Source organism: Chenopodium album, chromosome 7 (assembly GCF_948465745.1).
Source record: "Chenopodium album chromosome 7, dcCheAlbu1.1, whole genome shotgun sequence".
NCBI lineage: Eukaryota > Viridiplantae > Streptophyta > Magnoliopsida > Caryophyllales > Amaranthaceae > Chenopodium > Chenopodium album.
In genome coordinates, this window is record NC_137840.1 from 72366881 (window position 1) to 72389943 (window position 23063).

General features: G+C 32.7%; 4 protein-coding genes and 1 pseudogene across 7 annotated transcripts; 2 read left to right on the top strand and 3 right to left on the bottom strand.

Annotated features, from left to right (window-relative positions):
• Positions 1-805: 805 nt before the first annotated feature.
• Positions 806-1138, bottom strand: LOC145640636 (auxin-responsive protein SAUR71-like). The gene has a single exon (XM_081691878.1). The coding sequence runs from the start codon at positions 1136-1138 to the stop codon at positions 806-808; it is 333 nt and encodes a 110-aa protein (XP_081548004.1).
• An 8905-nt stretch (positions 1139-10043) lies between these two features.
• LOC145640637 (auxin-responsive protein SAUR71-like) lies at positions 10044-11374 on the bottom strand. Its single transcript, XM_081691879.1, has 2 exons — positions 11327-11374; positions 10044-10370 (listed from the first exon to the last, which is right to left on the bottom strand). Exons 1-2 carry the CDS (start codon positions 11372-11374, stop codon positions 10044-10046), a joined length of 375 nt encoding a protein of 124 aa, XP_081548005.1.
• A 254-nt stretch (positions 11375-11628) lies between these two features.
• LOC145638410 (pentatricopeptide repeat-containing protein At2g44880 pseudogene) lies at positions 11629-13445 on the top strand (annotated as a pseudogene). Its single transcript, XR_014114655.1, has 2 exons — positions 11629-13217; positions 13343-13445. The product of XR_014114655.1 is annotated as a pentatricopeptide repeat-containing protein At2g44880 pseudogene (transcript).
• Positions 13446-13673: 228 nt separating this feature from the next.
• LOC145638411 (uncharacterized) lies at positions 13674-14877 on the top strand. The gene is made up of 4 exons (XM_081689381.1): positions 13674-13817; positions 13969-14083; positions 14205-14265; positions 14365-14877. Exons 1-4 carry the CDS (start codon positions 13784-13786, stop codon positions 14686-14688), a joined length of 534 nt encoding a protein of 177 aa, XP_081545507.1. The 5' UTR covers positions 13674-13783; the 3' UTR covers positions 14689-14877.
• Positions 14878-15411: 534 nt separating this feature from the next.
• On the bottom strand, positions 15412-20530 carry LOC145639454 (uncharacterized). Of its 3 annotated transcripts, none has more exons than XM_081690699.1 (6): positions 20395-20530; positions 19339-20089; positions 17408-17718; positions 17197-17244; positions 16185-16588; positions 15412-15911 (listed from the first exon to the last, which is right to left on the bottom strand). In XM_081690699.1, exons 2-6 carry the CDS (start codon positions 19839-19841, stop codon positions 15663-15665), a joined length of 1515 nt encoding a protein of 504 aa, XP_081546825.1. In that variant the 5' UTR covers positions 19842-20089; positions 20395-20530; the 3' UTR covers positions 15412-15662. The 3 variants fall into 3 exon arrangements, with proteins under 3 accessions (XP_081546825.1, XP_081546823.1, XP_081546824.1); XM_081690697.1 differs by having other exon boundaries at positions 15414-15911; positions 17188-17244; XM_081690698.1 differs by lacking the exon at positions 20395-20530 and having other exon boundaries at positions 15414-15911; positions 17188-17244; positions 19339-20271.
• Positions 20531-23063: the final 2533 nt, after the last annotated feature.

A 23063-nucleotide genomic window follows, 5' to 3' on the forward strand; every position in this document is an offset into this window, starting at 1 on the left:
TAATTATTGAGTTGTTTGAGTTTCTTGTTTAGTTTAAGTTATAAATAATTAGTTATAATAGAATGATAATTAAGGGTCTGTTCACTTCAGCTTAAATTCAGTTCAGTTCAGCTCCAATGAGTTCAGTTGATCAGTTTAATTCAGTTTAGCTCCTAATTTCCTTCTCTCATAAAATATTCATTTTAGCTCTTTTCAGTTAAGTTCAGTCCAGCTCCAATTAATTAGTTCAGTTCAGTAAATGTAAACAAACCCTAAATGATTTTTTTCCCCCTCTAATATAAAACTAAGTGTACGTTCTATTAACTTAATTATCATTTAGCTAGTTTTATTTAAATTTAACAAATTAAACTTATCAGAATAATGTATTTAAATTGTCTTAACTTAGCAAAACCGTACTTATTATACTCCGATTTGATCCAATCCGTAATTTTTTTTGGTGTGAATTAAAATTAAATTTTCTTACTAGCTAACTTATGTGAAATACTCCGTATAAATTTGAATGAACTTAAAATACACTATATGTACTATACTTATAGAATACTTTGATGCATGCTGTGAATTTATTCAGGCTTATTAATTAGTAATATGCTGAAATAAGGTGAACAAAACAAGAACTAATATAAGAGAAGATGAAAATAAATTGTAGTTCAATTCTACATATTTGGTAGAAATTTTATACATTGCACTACTCCAATATACATAGAAGAGAACAAGGATGATCTCAAAAAAGCCTAATTATTATGAAAATATATGTACCATAATCGATCTAATAATTAAGCTAAATTTTAAATACATATCTCCCTTATTATTTGGAAGAAATAATGTTTTCCAAAACAAGTTTAAAATGACATGTTTCACAAGGAATATGAATAACACCTTGTTGATGATAACCAAATTCATTGGCAGATAATTGAAGCAAATCAACAATAAAAGGATGGTTCATCCAACCAAGAGGTACCATAAACCTCTCTTCTTCTTCCTCACACTTTCCTACCATAATAGGCACACACCCTTTTCGAGTTTCACGTCTAGGATGATTGTTGCTCACTTCCTCACAACCTAGCCTCGAGTATCGAGGAGGCGACATGGATAAAGATTGCACCTTCTTCCTACTTATCCTTCTAATCAAGTTCTTCATTGTTGGTGCTAGTTAGTTGTTTGAGTTGAAGAAGAAGAAAAGGAATGAATGTTTATGTTTTTGTGCTAGTTAGTTGTTTGAAAATGAGTGCATGTTTGTATGGATATATATAGAGAGAGTCGTATTAGATATTGCAACTTGGATATATATGTCGTTTTCTTGTATATACAAATAGAGATTATATATATATGTTAAATGTATTAGTATTACTGCTTTTTTGAAATGCATAGTTTACAAGTTTGAAGAAATCTAGTCAAAGATGAACAAAATAAATAAAAAATATTCAGTAATTTCGACATCAAGCATCATCCAACGGATCCAAAGGGGAATAAATTAAAATACTAATGGAGTCTAAAAAACCTTAATGTGGGCCACCATGAAACACTTTATTGAAATTATTTAGTTAATAACATATTCTATTACTTATTCCCTTACTATTACTATTAGTTGTAATCTTAAGGTATTAATTGTGAGATGTAATAAGAAATTTCAAAAGTTACAATTAATATGTAACAGAGGAAATATGATATCTTCTTATATTTCTTGGTATTTAGGGCCGGTTCACATTTACATAATTTTAGTTCACTTCAGCTCCAATCAATTCAGTTCAATTCAGCTCCAATCAATTCAGTTCAGTTCAGCTCCTAATTTTCCTCTCTCATAAAATATTCATTTCAGCTCAATTCAGTTCAGCTCCAATCAGTTCAGTTCAATTCAGTTCAGCTCAGTTCAGTAAATGTGAACAGACCCTTAATACTTCTTATATTTCTTGGTACTTAAAATTAGAAATTGTATAAAATATGAAACAAAAACAACAAAATAAACAATTGAAATATTATTTTTCATACTTACTCTACGCATCCTAAATCCTAATGCACAATTTCAATCCCAAATATTTTTAACTAGATGAAGCCCGTGCGATGCACGATTTGTTTGAATTTTTTAAAATAATATTTTTACACATATATATTTATGTGCTAAAAAATGTTAAATATTTAGATAAAATTCCTGATATTAAAAGATAATATTTTATATTTAATTAATTTAAACCGGATAATCTCATTCGCAAATTTTGCTTACGTGTCAGTTAAATTATTTAATTCTAAAAGAAATTAATAATCTCGTATTTAATTGACTACCACTAAAATTTATTATCCTACGTGGCGCGCTGAAAAAATTAAATCTTACGTGGCTTTCTAAAAACTCGGGAAAAAACTCCCCTTTATATATATAATAATATATATATTAGATTGTATGTGAAATTCAAATTATACTTGCCTTTTTTTTATATTTTTTTATGTCACAAAAATATAGACATAGAGAAATCTAACAAGGACGACCTACCTATATATTTTTCCTTATGTATAAATCACAATATATATATGTAATTATAAACGGGTGTGTGAATTGAATAATTATGTGAACAATTCAAATGGTGCATTATTTAGAAAACAAAGAAAGTATATACGTTGAACCAATTATCCTATAAACTACGAGATAGAACTTTGCAATTTTGTATTTCGTATATCAATATCGACATAACACCAAATAACAACCTAGCTTTCATCCTTATTTAAGTCTTGTTTATACATACGTAGATAGCGAGAGTATTGAAATTCTTGCCACTTATTTGGAAAAATAGATAGCCAATTGTATTTTATTTATTAAATAAATACTCAAATGTAAATTTCTTAGTGAGATTATTGGTCTAACGACTTTTTACAAGTCTTTATATTTATAGAAAGTAACTCTTAGTCTCTTACATAGTTCAAGAGTCAAATATAACAGGCTTCTAGTCTTCGACTGCTCTAATCATCCCTATCAATATCGACTTGTGCACTTTTTTACTTTTCTAAACATTAAGTTATCATGTTCTAATGATGATTAACTCCTTCTAACACGTGCTAATTTAATTTAATCTTAAAATGAAAAAGTGATTAAGGAAGTGAGATTATTACTTGCTAATTGCTATCCACTAGCCCTAGTGGATTAAGTACTGGTAAATCAATTTTTAGTTGACGTATCACACTTGATGCTAATTCTCTAACAGTTAGCCAACTTTTAAACAAGTAAAAACGTTATACACTTATATTATGAGTTAGTCGTTAAAGATGTTATAATTGTTATACTCCATATGTGATGCTTGATCTACTTTTTACATGAACTTTAACGACTTCATTCAAAAAAAAATTAATCACTTTTTTGCATAATTATTGAACTTTGACTAATGGTCTTATTTCATACACAATCATTTTTGGTGTAAACGTAATCTAGCTACTTCGGCTTCATGTATCTTTTCATTTGTATTTTTATATGATTTTGAGTGCAAAATTTTTACATTTATTCTTTTTTGTTAGGGAATTAATTGTAAAATTTTGTATTAACCCTAAAATAAGTGGAAATAAGGTGAACAGAGCAGGACCTAAATAGAATTCACTAGTTGAAACTTGAAAGTTCTAACATTTTTACGAACAAAGGGAAAAAAAAGAAAATAAAAATGATTACGGAGTATTTTTTTTAATTGTAAAAGTGCATTAAGGTTATGTACGTATGTGTAGGGTTGAGCAAAACTACCCGAAAAACCGATCCGTAACCGTTCTGAAAATTAGGGTACCCGATCCGATAACTGTAACACCCCAATAATTCTCCCTTTTTAAACCACTTACTTTAAATAAAAATAGAGGAGAACCATTGGCATGTCACCGCCACGTGTTAAAACGTTAAGGCTTTATCAAAGTATTGCAGCGGAAATCCAGCTTAAATCTTAAAATAATATAATTTAGAAAACCAATAAGTCAAAGCTTACAAATTGGAACCATAAAGACCCTTATTTAAAAACCAATAATCAAAATCCCAAAATATAATTAGAATAGTAAAACATAAATAAGTTTAACACAAAGAACGAATACTCTCAATCACACCAATCCCTTGACAATGCGTATGTCAAATCCCCGAACTTCACATCATCAAGCTAACCTGTGCAATACTGCTCCCCAATAATACAAGTGTAATAATTGGATCATCACAGGGTCATTGAAAGGCGAAGGCCATGACCAAAAGAAAACACACAAAAGCACGCAATCAGCAAAGCTGAGTACATACAAACTACAACGCACAAAACCTAGCATGCTCAACTAGTTAAAGTAAATAAATATACAACTCGAATTCATTAATCAAGACACTCCACACTTAAACAATTCAATCGACTCAACATACTTTGCTAATCAATTCCAAACACTTGACTCTTTATATTTAATTTAATTAATTTAGTTTGGAGTAAGCAATAGACGAGGTTGTCCAATCCACCAAATCATTTTGGTCCCAAATGACCATTTAAAATAAAAGTTTAGCGCGATGCAAGAATGGGCGCGACTCCATTCTCACAAAGTTAGTCTAGGATCCCATCTAACTTTCATTATAAAAAATAAAATGTAAATACCAAAAGAAAAGAGGACATGTTGATCAAACAAGCCTCGGAAAGCCATGGGCTACCACCGTGTACCCCAACCCATAATTGTCAATACTCTAGAAGTGCACGCTTTCTAGAGTTTTATTGCTCATCCATGTTTCACTTTACGTGATTACAATTTTAATTAATAGCCGACTCAATCAAATAGACCATACATAAAAATCATACATCAATTTACTTTTAATCTTATTTAGGACAAGGGTGATCACATCACAAATTGACTTTTAATTTCATTAAACTTCCAAATTATCCAAATTGTTGAACATAGTCAACTCACCTAGCCATTTCGGCTTAATCCACCTTTACTCAACATACTAACAATTCATGATTGAGTAATAAAATAAATAACAACCTTGTGGAATAATTAATAAATTCATTCCACTTAAACCATTCAATTTCAATCCTTTAATAATCCAAATGTGGTTAACAAACCGATCCAATAAAAATATGCTTGTATCAACATTCCATACAAACAATTAATCCAATATAATTCAACATGTTTGCATCCATAATTCCATACAAACATAATCAATTCACCAAAACATGTCTCATAAACATAAGCACATGAATTAATTAAATGTATAACCAAACAATTTTCATCCAAGTGTTCTCTAATCATGAAACTAAGTTCTTTTCTTTGGTACCTAAATATGATACTACTTACAACGAAGTAGACATGTACGTACCTCGTGTAAACAATCCTTTGTGCCACTTTACTAACTAGAAATCACCTTCAATAAACTCCTCTCCTAAACCAAACAATAACATCTCAATCAATACCCAATCAATCAAATTTACAGCAATACTAACTTACTTTAAAACCTTCAAAATCCAAATCAAACAACACTTTAAAACCTTCCCTTTAGTTTAAAATTAAAGGCTTATATATAGTTCTTTAAATTTTATTCATAAAAACCTTAAAATACACTCTTATACATGAAATTACAGCAAGTTTAAAGTCTAATAAAAATCTGAAAATTATTTTAAAACCCCTAATAATCTCCTTTTTTTAATGGGTGATTAAACCCTCTTTATAAAACATCAAAAGTAGTACTTAGGAACTATTTCCAGCACTTAAAACTTCAATAAAAAAAATATATTTATGCTTAATTAACTTTAAACATAATTAATTTTATTAATCAAACTCAAGGATAATATTTTAAGTATAAAAAAACTTCGTTAAAATCAAAAACTGCCCGAAAATCATATTTAGAGGCTGAATTTGGCCACGAGAGGGTGGTACTCACAACCAAAGGTAGTGAGTCTTTCTTAAAACGTTGTTTCTACATGGAAAACACTACTTGTTTGTCAAAATCGGATGAGTTTAGAACCTGATCGGGATTAAAACGGGATTAATATTAATGAACGAAAATCTTAAAATTAAAACACAAATTTAAGTGTTCAAAACAATCTGGAATTAAGTTAAACTAATTAGTACTTATAATCACCAAAATTTCAAAACATCATTACTATAAAAGCCCTAAATCAATTGTTCATAAAAACCCTAAAATCATGATTTTCAATAATTAAAAACCCTAGGTTATAAAATTTACAAAATCTGAAAATTATGACACTTATAAAATCTGAAATTATAAAGTTTAATCATCAAAATACAATTTGATACTAATTAAATTAATTTCAAACAATAAAATCAAAACCCATAATCAATAATTATAATTACACAAATTAATAAAACAAAGGAGAAAGAAAATAAGACTAACCTTTTGTGTGGGGAAATTTTTGGGGATGTATGGGGTATTTATAGGAGAGAATTGTAGGGTAAATAAGAATATTGGGCCTCATAAAAATAATGGGTCGATTACAAATGGGTTAGGCTTGTGTGATTGGACATAAATTGTAGAATAAAGGTGCATAAAATAATTTGTTCAAATAAATTTCGACCCAGATTAATAATTTGAAACTTTTGAAATTAAATTATGAAAAATAACAAATAAATATTATAAATAAAATAAATTTTCATTTATAAAATATTTAAAAAATACGGGGGATTACAATAACCATAACGGTTCGGGTACCCGTTCCTATAATTTGTTATCGGGTATGGTTATGGGTATCATTTTAAAATTAACGGTTACCCGATCTGATCCAATAAGCATTTATTTTTTTTTTTTTGCTTTTTTCCCTACTTAAATCTATTAATATAAATCTAAGCTTTTACTTTACTTCATAATCACTTTATAATATCAATGATTAGTAATATTATTAATAATTTGGTCAAGATCATACGGTATTGTTTTTAATTAGTTGTAAATTATATCATAATAACTACATAATTAAGTTTAATTATCATTATTGGATATCTTATTGGGCACCCAATAACCGCTCCGAAAATTCGGGTACCCGAAATCTAGGTACCCGAACTTATCGGTTCAGGTTATGGGTATCACTTTTAGTGATTTTGGTTATCAGGTACCCGAACCATTAGTATTAACGGTACGGGTACCCGTCCCATGCTCGCCCCTACGTATGTGTCGATGTCTCCATTTTGCATTTGAGTCTCTTGGCATTGGGCCATGGTGTTAGCCTAAGTAGCGGGTATGGCCCAAAACAATTTGCAATCTTGGGCCATTGATGAATCACATTTATATAGAGTTTATCGGCACATTTATGCTAGTTTTATAGTTGATTTTTGAGTCTTTTGTTGCTTTTTAGGTTGTAATTGCATAATTTGTTCATTTTGTGCTCTATTACGCTTCGTTTGTGTTTTATTAATGTTTCAGGTAGTTTCTATAACTATTCGAACGCTTTCGGGGTGATTTTGGAAGAATGGGACAATGAAAGGATGAAAAGTCGATGAATGGAGGTCACTTAAAGAAGGATATATGTTTGTGGAAGCTTGTTTTGAGATTTATATGCATGAGGAATGAATATAGCATCCACAAGGGTCGTTATGCACTTTACGGAAACGAATTTGAGTTAGTAACGAAGTTAAACGATGTTTTACAAAGTGGCAAAAATGACCTTTGTCCACTCTTTTGATCATAACTCAAGTTCTACAAATCGGATTGATGCGATTCAAGTTGCGTTGGAAACTAGACTTGAAGAGCTTTCCAATGATAGGTCACACGCCCCTAGAAGATTCCTAGAACAGAAGTTATGAGCATTTGAATCTAAGAGTTGCAATCAGCCAACCGCAGGGCTGGCTGCGCCTCTGTCCCGCGCCCCCTCGAGGCTGCTGCCGCCACTGCCAGGGCGCGGGAACCACCCTGCGGCCGCAGGTTCTGGCGAGACAAAAGAAAGAAAAAGAGCATTTGATCCTAAGGTAGTTACTACCGTTTGCTGAAAGCACTTCCTATAGCGAACCAGGCAAGGAAGATCAAAGCAGCCACGGCAGCCATGTATAGCTCGTGTTCTCGACTTCTCTTGCGGTTTTATGCCACGTCATCTTCTATCATCCAATAGTAATTCAACTTATGTACTTATTATTTTCTTATTACTTTTCTTTAATTATTTTTAGATTAGTTTTAGGATAATATAAATACTCAAGGGATATTATTTTTCCCTTATGCCTTTTTATACTTTTTATTTTTACGTTCGTTTTAGTTTTTCTCTTGAACCCTAGTTTCTCATTGCATCTCCATGGATTCTTCCATGGATGATTCTTGGGTTTATTATTTCAATTCATTGAGGTAATTTTATTTCTTTATTTTAATTATGCTTTCTTTATTAGATTTAGCTTTAATTATTTATTTCATGTTTGGGTAGTTAAATTTCTAGGGTTTGGGAATCCATGTTTATATTATGAATCTTGATTGATAATTTTAATATTTTGATTATTGATTTCTCTAATTGATAGTGTTCTATTGTTAATCTTGCAACTTGATCAATTGTTTGATTAATTTTTGTTAATAAGAGTTTGAATTGAAAGATCTTACTTTTAGAGGCTTACCTACAATTAGCAATTCTGATTATGTTAGCGACCGAACTACATATGTTGAATTGAGAGTGTTAAGACCCGACTGTAGGCTTAGCAATTGCTCTAGATAATTGATTGATTGAATTGTTATTGATATTTGATAGATTTAGAACTATAAACATGGTGAACCATAGCCCTAGGTCTTTTTATTAATTATTTTTTTTCCCTCTTTTAATTTAGACTATATTTTCATCCCAATTTCGCGACATAGTTTAGTTTCTCCATACCTTGAAAGCTAGATTGAATAGTCATCTCTCTGTGGATTCGACCCTACTTACCCTACTACATTGTTAGTTGGTTTTGTTAGGAATTTATTTTTGACAGGTGTACGACAACCTATCAGCCATGCAGAAATCAACCAAGCAGCTGCACGTGACATGTTTCAGGGACACGTGGGATAATACATCTTCTTTGAGTTAAATTCATCTAACTTAAGAATGTAAGAAGGGAGTTCGACCACATACAAGTTAAATTGACAATGAATTAGTTTTTCAAGATAAAGACGATGAATTAAGCTAGCTAGTGATACAACTTGAAAAAAAAAAAAAAAAAAAAAAAAAAAAAAAAAAAAAAGCCATGTGGCGAAGTGGTGAACGGCAAGGACGTGGCATGTGGTAGTCCTTTTGAAAGTTTCAGTATATTTTCACATGTAACTAGTGGGTTTGGTCGTAGGTATAACTTGGCTATTTCCAAGGCACACAAGCTCGACATAGTCCATATCCATTCTTCACCGAGCTTAGCAAAATTACATCATAAATTCAATTGGTAATTAGCAATTCATCAAAACTTAGCTTATACATTGTGGATTCTTTTTTATTTTTTGTTTTTAATGTGGGATAAATAGTTCCGACTCACATGTGAATTTTCCTTAACATACACTAACCAAGTGCATGTCTCATCTCTTATTGCAAGCACCAAGCAAATAAAAAATGTGGGTTTTTCTTTTTTTTGGTAAGGATATGATTATAAGATTCAATTCTTAACACAAGTATTACCTGGACAACACGTAGTATTGTGGTAGTACGGGCTAATTAACTACTCCCAAACAACTATGGTATTATCTATCGAGCTTAATCTAAGTGAACAAGGAACTTATTAACACTTCATCTTTCTTGTGATATAGATGTGGTGGTTCTTCATGCATCTTGATTGATCAATCATCTATTGATCAACATTTTTACATCAATGATTATCTATAAACTGAATGATTTTACAGGATTAAAAAAAGAAGATAAAAGATAATTAATGATAAAGGAACAACTAACACTATAAGTATCATTCCTAAACGTTATAATTTACAAAAACTATGCAACTATTTAAACTAGTCCATTATTATAAAATCTAGTAAAAGTCTAAAGATAAATGAGGTAAAAGGCGTACGTCTAGCTAATCCCCTTTATAGACCCTAGCTAATTAAATATATGTCTAATAATAATTTTTACACGAATTAAACAACCTAACTAACTCATACTGCGATCTGTTATAAATTATGGTCACTTCTATTTCGAAGATGATATATTCTCCATAATAACTCTAAAATGACTTGGTTCACAAGGTATATGAATAACACCTTGTTGTTGATACCCAAACTCATTAGCAGATAATTGAAGCAACTCTACAATACAAGGATGGTTCATCCACCTACAAGGCACCATAAACCTTTCTTGTTGCTCCTCACTAAAGCCTACCATAACCGGCACATACCCTCTTCTAACTTCATGACTAGCATCACCATCCCTAGCATTATCACAAGATAACCTCGAAAACCGAGACAACGATCTCGATGAGTTTTCTCCCTTCTTCCTAGCTATCTTTGCTATAAAATCCTTCATTGTTGTAAGACAATTACATACTAAATGGGAAAAAATCACAACTTTTAAGAGTTTTGTGATTCTAGCAAAATTATAATGTATATAATTGCATTGCATGTGTTTATATAGTAGTCCGACTTGTGAAGCTAGTAGCTAGCTCTTTGACTATTGTTTTGGGATGTTTACAAAATTTACTGTAAATTCAGTGGACATGAATATTATTACAAGAAATTGAAGTCAAAAGTCTAAAGTAAACGATGAAACATTCCCTCAATCTAAGTCAATGTAATGATATATTTAGCCTTAAATGTTGACTTTTTTGTCTCTTTCGTACTTAAATTACAATAATTCAATTACTATAACAGTTGAATAATTGAGTTTCTCTTACCTACAAATGATTTGTATATGCATGAGAAGATTGAATGTTTGGAGTTGTAAGGTAATGTAATGCACTAATGCCCTAGTATAAAACGGGAATTGTGAAATATAGACACGATATAGATTATGTTATGTATTACTCGAAGTTATTTTAATTTTATTTTATGCAAATGAGCCACAAAGACATTACAAATCACATATAAAAGAATGGAAGTGGACTCAAACTTGTAATCTATCATATCGTATACAAGCTCTCAATCTTTGTCACTAGGCCAAGACCTCATTAATCGGAGTATTAGTATTTTATGATATACTTTCGAGTAGTGAAATATGATTGAATATAATGAAATGACCTCTTCTTTATTTTATTTTTTGAACAAACAAATTCACAAGTATCAACTCATACACAAAGTTTCAAGACTTTCCCGCTAAAAGCAGTTAAAGAGAGTGATGAACTCAATTTCTGGGTTATGGAGTCCCAACGAAAGAAAGTGTTTCTCTCTCCTCCAACAATGGCAGAATGCTCGATCACTCCTTCAAATACATGCTTTCATTCTACGCAATACCCTTGATTCTAATCTAAATATACTCACCAAATTCATAGCTGCCTGTTCTTCACCTTCATCGGCAAGTCCTGGCATTCGACATGCACGCCAAGTGTTCGATCAAATTCCTCAAAGAAATGATTCTTTTCTTTGTAATGTCATGATTAAATCACATATTGACAATCATCAATTTACTGATGCTTTGATTCTTTTTAGAGATTTGAGGAGAACGACGCAATTTGTTCCTGATAATTATACGTATTTGTTTATGACGAAATCTAGTGGGTCAAATTTGTACAATTGGGAAGGTCAACAGCTTCATAATCATGTAATTAGAACTGGGTTTGGATTGGATTTGTTTGTTTCGACGTCTATGGTTGATATGTACGGGAAAATGTGTGATATGGTTTCTGCAAGGAAGGTGTTTGATGAAATGTCTGTGAGGAATGTTGTGTCCTGGACTACTATGGTATGTGGGTTTGCAAGGGTAGAGGATATTGACAATGCTTGGAAATATTTTGATGAGATGCCTGGGAAGGATGTTTCGGCTTATAACGCGATAATTGGTGCATTTGTCAAGGTGGGTGACATGAATTCTGCTCGGAGTTTGTTTGATGCAATGCCGGAAAGGAATGTGATCTCGTGGACGAGTATGATTTCTGGGTTTTGTGAAAATGATGACATTGAGTCGGCGAGATTGTTCTTTGATTCTATGCCTAGGAAGAGTCTTGTTTCTTGGAACGCGATGATTAGTGGTTATTGCCGGAACAAACAACCACACGAAGCTGTGAAGTTGTTCCGTGAATTACAGTTGAATGCAGTGCTTGAAGCTGATGAAGTTACCGTCATCAGCATTCTTCCGGCAGTAGCTGAATTGGGTGCATTAGATTTCGGATGCTGGATTCATCAATATGTGAAAAGGAAAAGGCTTGACAAATCTATCAAGATATGCACTTCACTGATAGATATGTATGCAAAATGTGGAGATATAGACAAAGCCAGACGTATTTTTGAAGAGATTCCCGAGAAGGCGACTTCTTGTTGGAATGCTATCATAAATGGGCTTGCAGTCAATAGCAAGGGAAGGGAAGCAGTAGACGAGTTTGAGAACATGATATATAGAGGATACACACCAAATGCAATAACAATGATTGGTGTTTTGTCGGCTTGCAGCCATAGTGGTTTGGTTGAGGAGGGAAAGAAGTGGCTCAATGCAATGGAGAGTTTCGGACTAGCCCCTACAATAGAGCACTATGGCTGTGTGATAGATCTTTTGTGTAGGATAGGCAGTTTGGAGGAAGCTGAGAAACTGTTAGAATCCATGCCATATGAGGCTAACGAGGTAGTTATTAGTTCCTTCCTTTCAGGTTGTGTGAACCGGAAAGATTTGCCTAAGGCAGTAAGAATTTTGAAACGAGCAGTTAAAAAGAATATATTAAATGCTGGGAACTATATTCTATTAAGGAACTTGTATGCCATGGAAAGAAAATGGATAGATATGAGGGAATTAAAAGGGTATATGAGAACAATTGGTGTAAAAAAGGAAGCTGGTTGCAGTGCTATTGAAGCTGATGGCATGGTTTGTGAGTTTATGTCAGGGAGCATAATGCACCCTCATCAGGAGAATATACTTCCAGTATTAAAGCAGCTTCAGATGCACATGAAGAAGATAAATGACGAGAACATTTTGGAATCGTGTATTGCTGAAGTATCGTTGCAAACTTGATAATGTTTGGGCAGTAAAATTGTTCTGATTAGTTCTTCACACGCTTGATTTCTGGTGATGTCCTATCTATGATCTAAGATTTTTAAAGAACAGATGTAGTTAGAAGGCTAGACCAATTATAGTGGAGAATGAAGGTGGAGAAGTGGAGCTGATCTTCGCTTTTACATCCAATAACTATTGCACTATTAACAGGAAGCAGCTAAGCTTGCTGAAGTGAGTTTCTCTAATGAGTTTGTCTAATTTTGATTATGCATACATGCTTGCTTATAATCTGCATACCCATACGCGGGATACCATCTTTTGAAGTTAATATTATGATTTTTGCTTACCTTTGCTAGAAAGTTGCAGTGTGGAATGGAGGAAAACTGGACATCACAACTTTAGCTGGTATGTTATGCGTTCTGAAGTTCTGCATATGCATTCAGATCTTACTGATAACTGGCATTACTATCTTCTTTTCTCTTGATGTTGTATACAAGTGTTCTGTCTCTTTTTTTGTGATATTGGAACAATAGTTTGCTTTGGTTTCACTTTCTGTAAAAATTCTTTCCTTGATCCTGCCTTCAAGCCAAAGGTCAGGAATCAGATAACTAGAACTAAAAGATAGGAATGGGATTCCTTGCTTAAACTAAACCCATAAGTGTAAGTGTGTAACATACCATTTTCTCTGTAAAAGTTTCCCTTTTATAGTAATCTATCCCTCCCATGTCTTCTTTATCTTTGTTTAGGGATTTCATTATCATCATCTCCTCAAGTTTGTACAAAAATTTAATCCAAAAATGGGTCTTGCTACTAGCTTCTTATTAGGAAAAGGTCTGCTCCTTCCCGTGCTACCCTGATTTTCATCGAAATGTTCATTCAATCATTTTTTTTTTCCTCGGTAAAGCATATCAATTCTATTTTGTGGTTTAATCTCTCTCCTATTCTGATTTTGTACTTGCTTTGAATCTATGATGAATGTTAGGGTCACCAACAACACAGATGGTGAACTTGATTACGGGATCACTCTACAACAGTTTTATTACCAAGGAAACCAGTGAATTTTCACAGTTCCACACAGCATTTCTTGATATATACAAGTACGTACCAAAGCCTACCTTTTATATCAAACAAGCTTTTGAAATGTGAATTTTAAAACAGAGGAATAAATTAAATTGTTCGTTACTACTGATTAACCTGTCCCTTAATGATCTCAAACAGCACTTTCAACTCGGCGTTGCCTGGTAAACATTATGATGTACCCTCTAACCAGGAGATAAAGGTAAATGAACGCTATTCTCATGATTCTCATCTCCTATTGTTACACCGTAGATAGTATATACCACATCATCCACGACATTTACAAAAACTTTAAAAGCAGAAATGCTACGAGGAATGGACTGCTGCTGGTGATAATGCAGAAAAGAAGAAGCAAATCTTTGTAGACTTTATAAGAAGAACGGTAAGCCTCAACAAGCCACAAAAAATGACACTAATAACAGGTTTGGTGACGCCACCAGCTGCCATGGTAGCAAAGAAAGCTGGAGAGAGAGTCCCTGCACTTAAGATCATCAAAGTAGTACCTGATGTCCTCTTTGTTCCAACTGTTACATTTTTGGCTATCATCTCAGCCCAGGTATCAAGAAATGTGTTGCACAGGAGAATGATTCGCCGAAATGAACAAAGAGGGGAACAAAACATCTAGATTGATTGCTTTTCTTGTCTACTTGTGAACTGAGCAGTAGTTCATGTATATATCTACTTTTCTAGCATTAATAAAAACATCTGTTTGTACATTTATGCATTTGGGAAATTTGATTAAAATTTGCCTTCATATTACTTTATTCAACCAACAACTTTATAACAATAGATGTTTTAGTTAACACTTAACAAATTCTATGAATATGCACGGCACAATGCACATACTTTACTTTGACTAGTTTTGATGATTTTACAATTAAGGAAGAATATGGTCATGTAGGATATTGCTAGATTCGTCTCAATTTATAAAAACAAATTTTTATAGTTTTTACTTTAAAATATTAGTTATTAAAATAATCCACTAGCATGCGTAAAATGAGAAGCGTTGCAAGTAAAAAGGGGTATAGGTCAAATACCCAAATGTAAGGGCCTGTTCGCTTACGTTGAAATTCAGTTCAGTTCAGTTTAGCTCAGTTCAGTTCCGCTCCTAATTTCCTTCTCTTTTAAAATATTCATTTCAGTTCAGCTCAGCTCAGTCAATGAGAACAGGCCCTTAGTTTTTACAACTATGTTAGAGCACTTGAGTAATACGAAGTACAACTTTAAGCTTCTATATTTATAAGATAATTACATCAAAATTTTCGGTATAATATTACCCTGTATTCGTCAATAAACAGCAATTTTTGTCGCGAGAGAGAGACAGAGAAAGAGGTGGGGGGGGGGGGGGGGGGGTTACAATATACAAAGTACACATCATGGTAAAAAAGAATTTACTTAATTTAACAGGAAGGAGGTATTTGGTATTTGAAGAGATTCAAAAAGCATGTACATTTGCCTGGATCAAGGAAACCCGATATACCGCCCGCCCTTTCTATCATTCTTCTCCAGGTCTTTCTTTCAGGTTATATCTAAAAGTAGAACACTAACCAACTACTATAATATAAAATCAAATAGCAATTGCCTATTATTTACTAATCATTAACCAGATGATTTTCGGCTCCACCTACCAATTCGAGCCTTGCGTCTCCCACGCTTTTTCTTGTTCTTGGGGGTAGTCAACTTGGACCGTACTTTTACAGCCAGTTGCTCTTGACTTGCTGTCATTTTGCTGGGAGAATTGGGTTCTAAGACATGTTCAATATTTTCTGATTTCACTTCAGTTCCTGACTGAAGTTCTGCAGTAAGTCGAGTCCCAACAACTTCAATATGATTGGACTCTTCCTTCACCTGTTGATTAGCGATAAGAATCTTGTTATCAATCTACAGACAAACAATCATTACATAAAAGTTGATCAACACAAGAGAGGACCCTCAGTCTGACTATATACAAATGGTCAAGTCCTACTGTCATGTCCGAGCAAATTAAAGCTGCAATTGCAATAGTTTAAGAACTTTCCAGTTCTAAATTATAATTTGCAATCTTGCAATACCATTTTCCTGATATCCATGCAACCATGAACATAACGATTATTCGTGAAATAGATTAGAAAGATGACTAACCTTGCCACAGATCCTCCCAAATTGCTGCTGGTCAGCAGTTTCAATCATGTTAGCCGGGTTTACTTCCCTAGGGCCAGAGACTACACTTTCAGGCATGATCATCTTATTTTCCAATGTCTGCCGAGTAGTAGTAGTAGGATAAGAACCTATCTGAAAATTTTCACCATCTACTTGGGCCAAAATTGAACTAGGGCCACAATTTATCAATGCTTCACCAGGATCAAAACTTAAGATTTCAGCATTTTCCCTGACCACCTTATCAATTCTTGATCTCAGCTGGCGGACATGCATTTGAGCCACTTCAATATTCCGTAATATATTTTCAAAGGAATCACTATCCTTGAAATCAAGGAATGACCATTCACCATTAATGCCAAATTCACTAACGCCAGAAGTAGTCTTTTCTGCAGAGAACATACAAAGAATAACCAAGCCAGTTTAATTCACAAGTCACAAGAGTTTGGGAAGACAGGATGAAGTTAATGAATGAAATGTATTAGTAATTAGTAGAAATAAATAGCAAAAGATCACATTTATCTGGAAAAGAAGAGTAGCATGGCAAAGATGAAGGGACAAGCAGTCCATCTTAAGAAGAAATATGAAGCATTATTTAAAAAAAATTATGGCAGAAATGGTCACTTTAAAACTCCATATTTCAATCCCAACACAAAACTTCCATCCAAAGATCAAGATAAGATTATAAAAGTGCAAGAAATCATGGGCCAAAGCGAGAACGCCAAAAAGTCACAATGGGGTGCAGTTTTCTAATTTATAAAAGCTTTAGATTTTACTTCACAGGATGCTTCATAAAGAGCGAAACATCCAAAAACTTGTATTTTCATCCAAATTAAACACCTCACAGAAAGGTCTATGAAGCTTCAAAGAGGGAAATACATAATAAATTTATTTTGCAGTAATTAAACACCTCACTGATAAGTGATTAACATGCAGGTCTAACACAACACCATGGATCATTCTGAATTAGCACAAGTTTTATTCTCACCAGTATTACCATGATCATCATCCAAATAAGCTGAATCACCAGAACGTCTCTTATTTACTGCAAAATAAATTTTGTATAAGAGTGAGGAGCGAAAAATGAGTTTCAGTAAGGGGTCTAAAATCCCTTGTAACTCAACCTCATGATGGAAGTTACTGATGGGGTTAGAGGCCATCCTTACGTACCCTAAAAACCATATTAATATTTAAAAATATAGCTGTACCAAAATATGAGAACAAGCTATGACATGATGAGTAGGCAGCCAAGTCTGTTGTTTCTTCAACTCTTTTCCGTTTCTTCCTCTTCATAACCCTTACTGGCCGATTCTGGCAAACAGAAGGAGCTGTCTTCACTGCAAGGTCTTCAGCAGCATATTTCTCCAACTCACACTGCTTTGTTTTAGCACATTCTGCAAGCTCACGATCATACTTGGAAGCTTGGGAGCGTAGTTCCCTGATCTGTAGCTCAACCCATTTACACCGCCACATCAGTGGGCGTACAAACTTTCTCCATTGAGCTGTTAATTTCTTCTTCCTGAGCATGTGAAGAACAAGAATTACACCATAACATCCTAACACATGAAGACACAATAAAAATCTAGTACATAGTGGGGCCAATAGATATGATCAATCATCAACATAATAAACTTCTTAAAAAAATTGTTAAAAAGAAAGAAAGAAAGAAAGGAAGGAAGAAAGGGGGAAAAAATGGCAGAAGACCCTTCATATCATGAAGATTATCAAAGATAAGTAGCAGATTGGTAACAGGCCATTAAATTCAGAGCAAATTCTAGTTAAAAACACAAGTTCTTCCCAGATCTGACAAACAGTTCATACTAATCAAAATAAGCTGTGAAATTGAGACAAAGGGACTTTTGAGCATCAGCGTACTTATTAGTGAGACAGGTGTGGATTAAGCTTCAAAACCCTAAGAACCAGAGGTAACTAAGGTCTCAGAAGTCAGAGCCACTTTCTAGGATAAGTAAGATTAACTGAAAGACAATAGAGTGGCTCACCCCTTGTCTTATCCCAAGCTTGAGATGAGTTGCAAGAAGGATCAACCCAGCCCTCTCCCAAGGAGCTATGTATGGTAAATGAATATTTCCAGCACATACGCTAAAAAATTACTCCGCAAAATCTTGCCAGAGATTCACGTAATCTCAGGAATTTAAATCTCGGATGTAATTGATTTGCAATTATGGTCATAAAGCCACTTTAACAGGAAATGTAGTCTGTGACTCCGGCTTCCGGGGCCTAATAGTACAGTCTTGCCAAAGTCAAAAACTTTCAATGCGGTCATGATGTGGTGATTCGCTCGAAAATTAATACCCTGCTTCAGCCAGTTTAAATTAGTGATAAAGAGACATATAGCAAAATGATTTGGTCTGTAGCACAGCAACTGCCACTCCCTTGCGTTAACCCATAAGGTCCATCACATCTTTCTATGATACTGCTCACCAAAAGTGTTGGACTCGAACATGGTTTCTGAAATTACCATGTCTAGTTTTCCTAAGGTGTCATGCTAAAAATAAAAGGTCACACCCATGTCCTACATGAGAACGACACGTACAACATGGATACAGCAAGGTAGGGAAAGGATCAGAGAAACAAGTCCTAAATAATAAAGCCACTTAATCGCAAACTACGTAAGCCTCGCATAAAGGGGTATCAAAGGATATAATTCTAAGATGAAAGAGTTAGACCTTCATCACATGCTAAGTCAGAAAGACTGCAGGAAACGTACTGGGAGATGGTGATCTGAGTAAGAAACCAAAAAGGATCCAAGGAAACATCCTCTCTTTAGTTCGTGAATGATCAGATCGACTCTACAGCTCTACTATGTCAATCAGATCCCAACATATGCAATGGTGAATCTCAAAATTACTATCCAGGCAGAAATATTAAATTTAAATGCACTTCAACACAAAAAAAATGTCATATTGATAATAAGTGAAAGGAAATATAGAAGAGGGGGGGGGGGGGGGGGGGAACCACTTACCATGTATATTCATGTTTACATAATTTAATAAAATAGGCGAGATTTTTTATTTCCTCCAACTTTGCTTGTTTCACATAAAATTTCCCATCATAATCATTCATTCGTTCATATACTGCAATAATCAAACAAATATCTGTCATCTCGAAAGAAATATACCTGGTTTTGAACAGATCATTAAATCCATCGAATTCCATCAATGATGAATTATCATTCCGCAGTTCAGACTCAACTTCAACATCATTCGACGCCCCAGCAGTTCCAGTCTCAGAATCAGTACACCCAAATGAGCTCGAGTTCTCCGTTGCATCCAAAGATTCCCTCTCAGACACCACTTCCTCATCGGATTCCACATTCTCCACAATATCAACCTCCACATCCTCATCATGCCCATTAGCAGCCATACCTTGATCACAGTCAACCCTAGAAACATCCATATGAAAACCACTATCCTCATAGCTACTAGCACACGTTGTAACCGGGTTCTCTTCCGGGGTTTTAACAACAGCATCAGCATCAGCAAACCCATGATCCTCACAATTACTAGTACAAACAACCAAATTCTCCTCAGACAACTTAACAGTACTATTATCCTTCATACTGACCGGCGAAACCTCCATCGGAGTATCCAATTTCCCACTCATATCTACTTCAGGACCCATCAACCCAACATCAAACTAAAAAGAATCCATCTTTTAACGAATACCCATCAATCAAAAACTTGCTAAAATTCTGATCAAAAGACAAACTATAACAATGCAAATGCGAACTTCACTCAAACCCAAAATTAATCATAACACAAGTGCTCAAACTAAACCATATTTCCAAACCAAGAGTAAAATTATAATTGGGTTTTACAATTGATTACTCCAATTTCTGTATTACGCAGATGATGATACAATTCATGAACCTGAAAAGAAAACCTAATTGTATCAACAAAACAATCACCATCCAAAAATGAATAAAAGCAAGAGAATTTTAGGCATACATATCAAAATTCAAAGCATAGATAAAAATCGACAAAAACCTTCATATCAACAAGGCAACAATTAAAATTTAGAAATAAAAACAACCCAGAATCATCAAAAACGGAAAAAAAAATAATAATAATAATAAATAAATAAATTAAATTTTTAAGGGAATTAATTATAGGGAAAAGGGGTTTTATTTTTATTTTTTTAAAATTAATAAAAAAAAAAAAAGAGAGAGAAATACCTGGGTGAAATTGAAAGGACAGACTAAAGGTGGGATTTTTGAGTGTTTTGGTTGGAAGTGGGGAAAGGGATGAGAGAGAATTCGAAGCTTCAAACTTGAACGACAAGAAGCCTTAATGCGATTTTTTTTTTTTTTTCAGTATCTTCTCTTTTTTTTTTTCCTTTAGAAAATACTACATTTTCCATTTTTGTTTAATGTATTTTTGATGATTTTATAGGTTTTTTTTTTTTAAAAAATAAAATAAATTATAATTGTGATGATTAGATGCAAATAGATACTCCTAATCTCCTATGTAGATTATCAAACACCTGAAAATTATTATAGGGCTTTGCTTATGAAAATGAGAACTCTTCTACTTTTAATTACTCTATAATAAGGTTAAACAAAAGTCGAATCATTCAAAACTAAACAAGAGTTGATCTATCAATTTAATACTTTTGTCGAGGTTTTACACAACAGGATCTTCAAAAGAGAAGGAAATAACCGAAATCTAAGGTGCACGTGCACTCGTGCAGTTGAGAGATTTCGTATCTAACTTATGTTTATTTTCTATTACGAGTAATATTTTAGAGTTGCTATAATCTTATCACGGAGTATTAGATTTCTGTTGTTATTTTTGGAATCAAATTAATTATTCCTATTAATTTAACGTAAGAGAATTTATTTTTATAGAGCTTCTAATAATATGCTTTTAGTTAACAACATAACGGCCTTAACGGGCAAAAGTTAACAACATAACGACCTTAACAGACAAATTAAGAAAAAATCTTATAGCTATTTCATGCACAAAAAAACATTCTATAGCCCTTTAACTTTAGATAAGTACTAGGTTAGATCCCGTGCCATGCACGGTAATTTCAATATTTATCATTAGTTTAATACAATCATTTTACTATAAAAAATAATATCAAATTGCAAAATAGGATGAAAGTTCTGTAATTACAATTTTTTTAAATCATTAAAGAAAAGAGGAAGAAATGCATGCACGACTAATAAAAATAACTATGGATTACATTACAAAGTTATAGATAATATTACATTATTGTATTATATGACTTTGTTCCCGTAATAAAATAAATAAATATATAAAGCTTTGTTGAATGTGTAAAAATGAATATACTTACCAAATAGAAAAGAAATATTATTGTAAAGTAAGTATTAAATTAAATACTTCTCTAAGAAGCTTTGGCAAAAAAAAAAAAACCTTATGGAGGGAAATTTTTTAACCAGGTTATGACAAGTGTCATTTCTGGTTTCGCCTTTAGTATAGGTATATATTGATTACTATAAAAAATAATATCAAATTGCAAAATAGGATGAAGTAATTACAATTTTTTTAAATCATTAAAGAAAACAGAGGAAGAAATGCATGTACGACTAATAAAAATAACTATGGATTACATTACAAAGTTATAGATAATATTACATTATTGTATTATATGACTTTGTTCCCGTCATAAAATAAATAAATATATAAAGCTTTGTTGAATGTGTAAAAATGAATATACTTGCCAAATAGAAAAGAAATATTATTGTAAAGTAAGTATTAAATTAAATACTTCTCTAAGAAGCTTTGGCCAAAAAAAAAAAAAAAAAAAAAAAAAAAAAAAAAACTTTTGGAGGGAAATTTTTTAACCAGGTTATGACAAGTGTCATTTCTGGTTTCGCCTTTAGTATAGGTATATTGATAATAGATCGAATACACGATACAATTTAACACAATAGACACGTGAGATCAGGTCATGCTTGGTCTACTTTTTAAAAAATCGTGGCACTTCAAGGCTGAGACACTTAGATAACACAAGACATGAAAATAAGAAAACAAAAACCCTTAATTTTACACATGTAATGATAGACTCTTTTTTTTTTTTTTTTTTATTACTTGTATTATTATTATTTATTTGGATGACAATAGTACTCTATGTGAGTCTCTTTGTGCCATGAAAAGTTAAATGTTTTAAAAATAAGTCTCTTTGTGCCATGAAAAGTAAAATATTTGGGTGACAAGTTGCTAAAATATTTTTTTTTTTTTTTAAATGTCAAATGTTTTATAGAATAGTTGAAATAAAATAGTGATGAAAAAAAGGTGTTAAGAGATATTTTTAAACGTAAGAAATTTGATCGGATGAAGAGAGAAAAGTAACAATATAATAGCCCCCTTTTTTTTTGGGAACTATGTAATACATTTGCTACAATTCTGCAAAGCTTTAAATAAGTCCACCTTACCATTATAAGACCATTTTGGGGGGTGGATTGAGTTGGGATAGACATGTACTCCCTTCGTTTTTAAATACTTGCTCCACTTCTATTTTTTGCACTATTCATTTATCCTACTTTGACTAATGTTTGTGATTTATACATAAGAAAAAAATATAGTCTTGCGGATAATTGTTGGAATCATCTCAATAAATAGATTATTAATTTTCAATTGTTAGAATTTATACTTATTGATAATTAAAGATATTAGTAATAAAAGATTAGCATCGACATGCATGTCTAAGAAAAATGGAGCAAGTATTTAAAAACGGAGGGAGTATAAATGTATAACGAATGACTCATGAAAGTAATTTTATAATGATAACACGGTCTTATAGAAATGAAGTATGTACTGCCATACTATAGTAAAGTTCATTATGAAGAACGTGTATTAAATTTACTGCTACTATAAT

Bases quoted from the DNA above. Each gene is read 5' to 3' on its own strand.
- LOC145638411 (XM_081689381.1), top strand. From the start codon at position 13,784: ATGGGTCTTGCTACTAGCTTCTTATTAGGAAAAG. The intron at 14,084-14,204 runs GTACGTACCAAA...GATCTCAAACAG, and splicing joins GCATTTCTTGATATATACAA to CACTTTCAACTCGGCGTTGC. The intron at 14,266-14,364 runs GTAAATGAACGC...CTTTAAAAGCAG, and splicing joins CCTCTAACCAGGAGATAAAG to AAATGCTACGAGGAATGGAC.
- LOC145639454 (XM_081690697.1), bottom strand. From the start codon at position 19,841: ATGGGTCCTGAAGTAGATATGAGTGGGAAATTGGATACTCCGATGGAG. The intron at 16,589-17,187 runs GTGAGAATAAAA...TGTTCTCTGCAG, and splicing joins TGATGATCATGGTAATACTG to AAAAGACTACTTCTGGCGTT. The intron at 15,912-16,184 runs GTTAGTCATCTT...GCTAATCAACAG, and splicing joins TTGGGAGGATCTGTGGCAAG to GTGAAGGAAGAGTCCAATCA.
- LOC145640637 (XM_081691879.1), bottom strand. From the start codon at position 11,374: ATGCCAGGACTTGCCGATGAAGGTGAAGAACAGGCAGCTATGAATTTG. The intron at 10,371-11,326 runs GTGAGTATATTT...ACAACAATGAAG, and splicing joins AACAGGCAGCTATGAATTTG to GATTTTATAGCAAAGATAGC.
- LOC145640636 (XM_081691878.1), bottom strand. From the start codon at position 1,138: ATGAAGAACTTGATTAGAAGGATAAGTAGGAAGAAGGTGCAATCTTTA.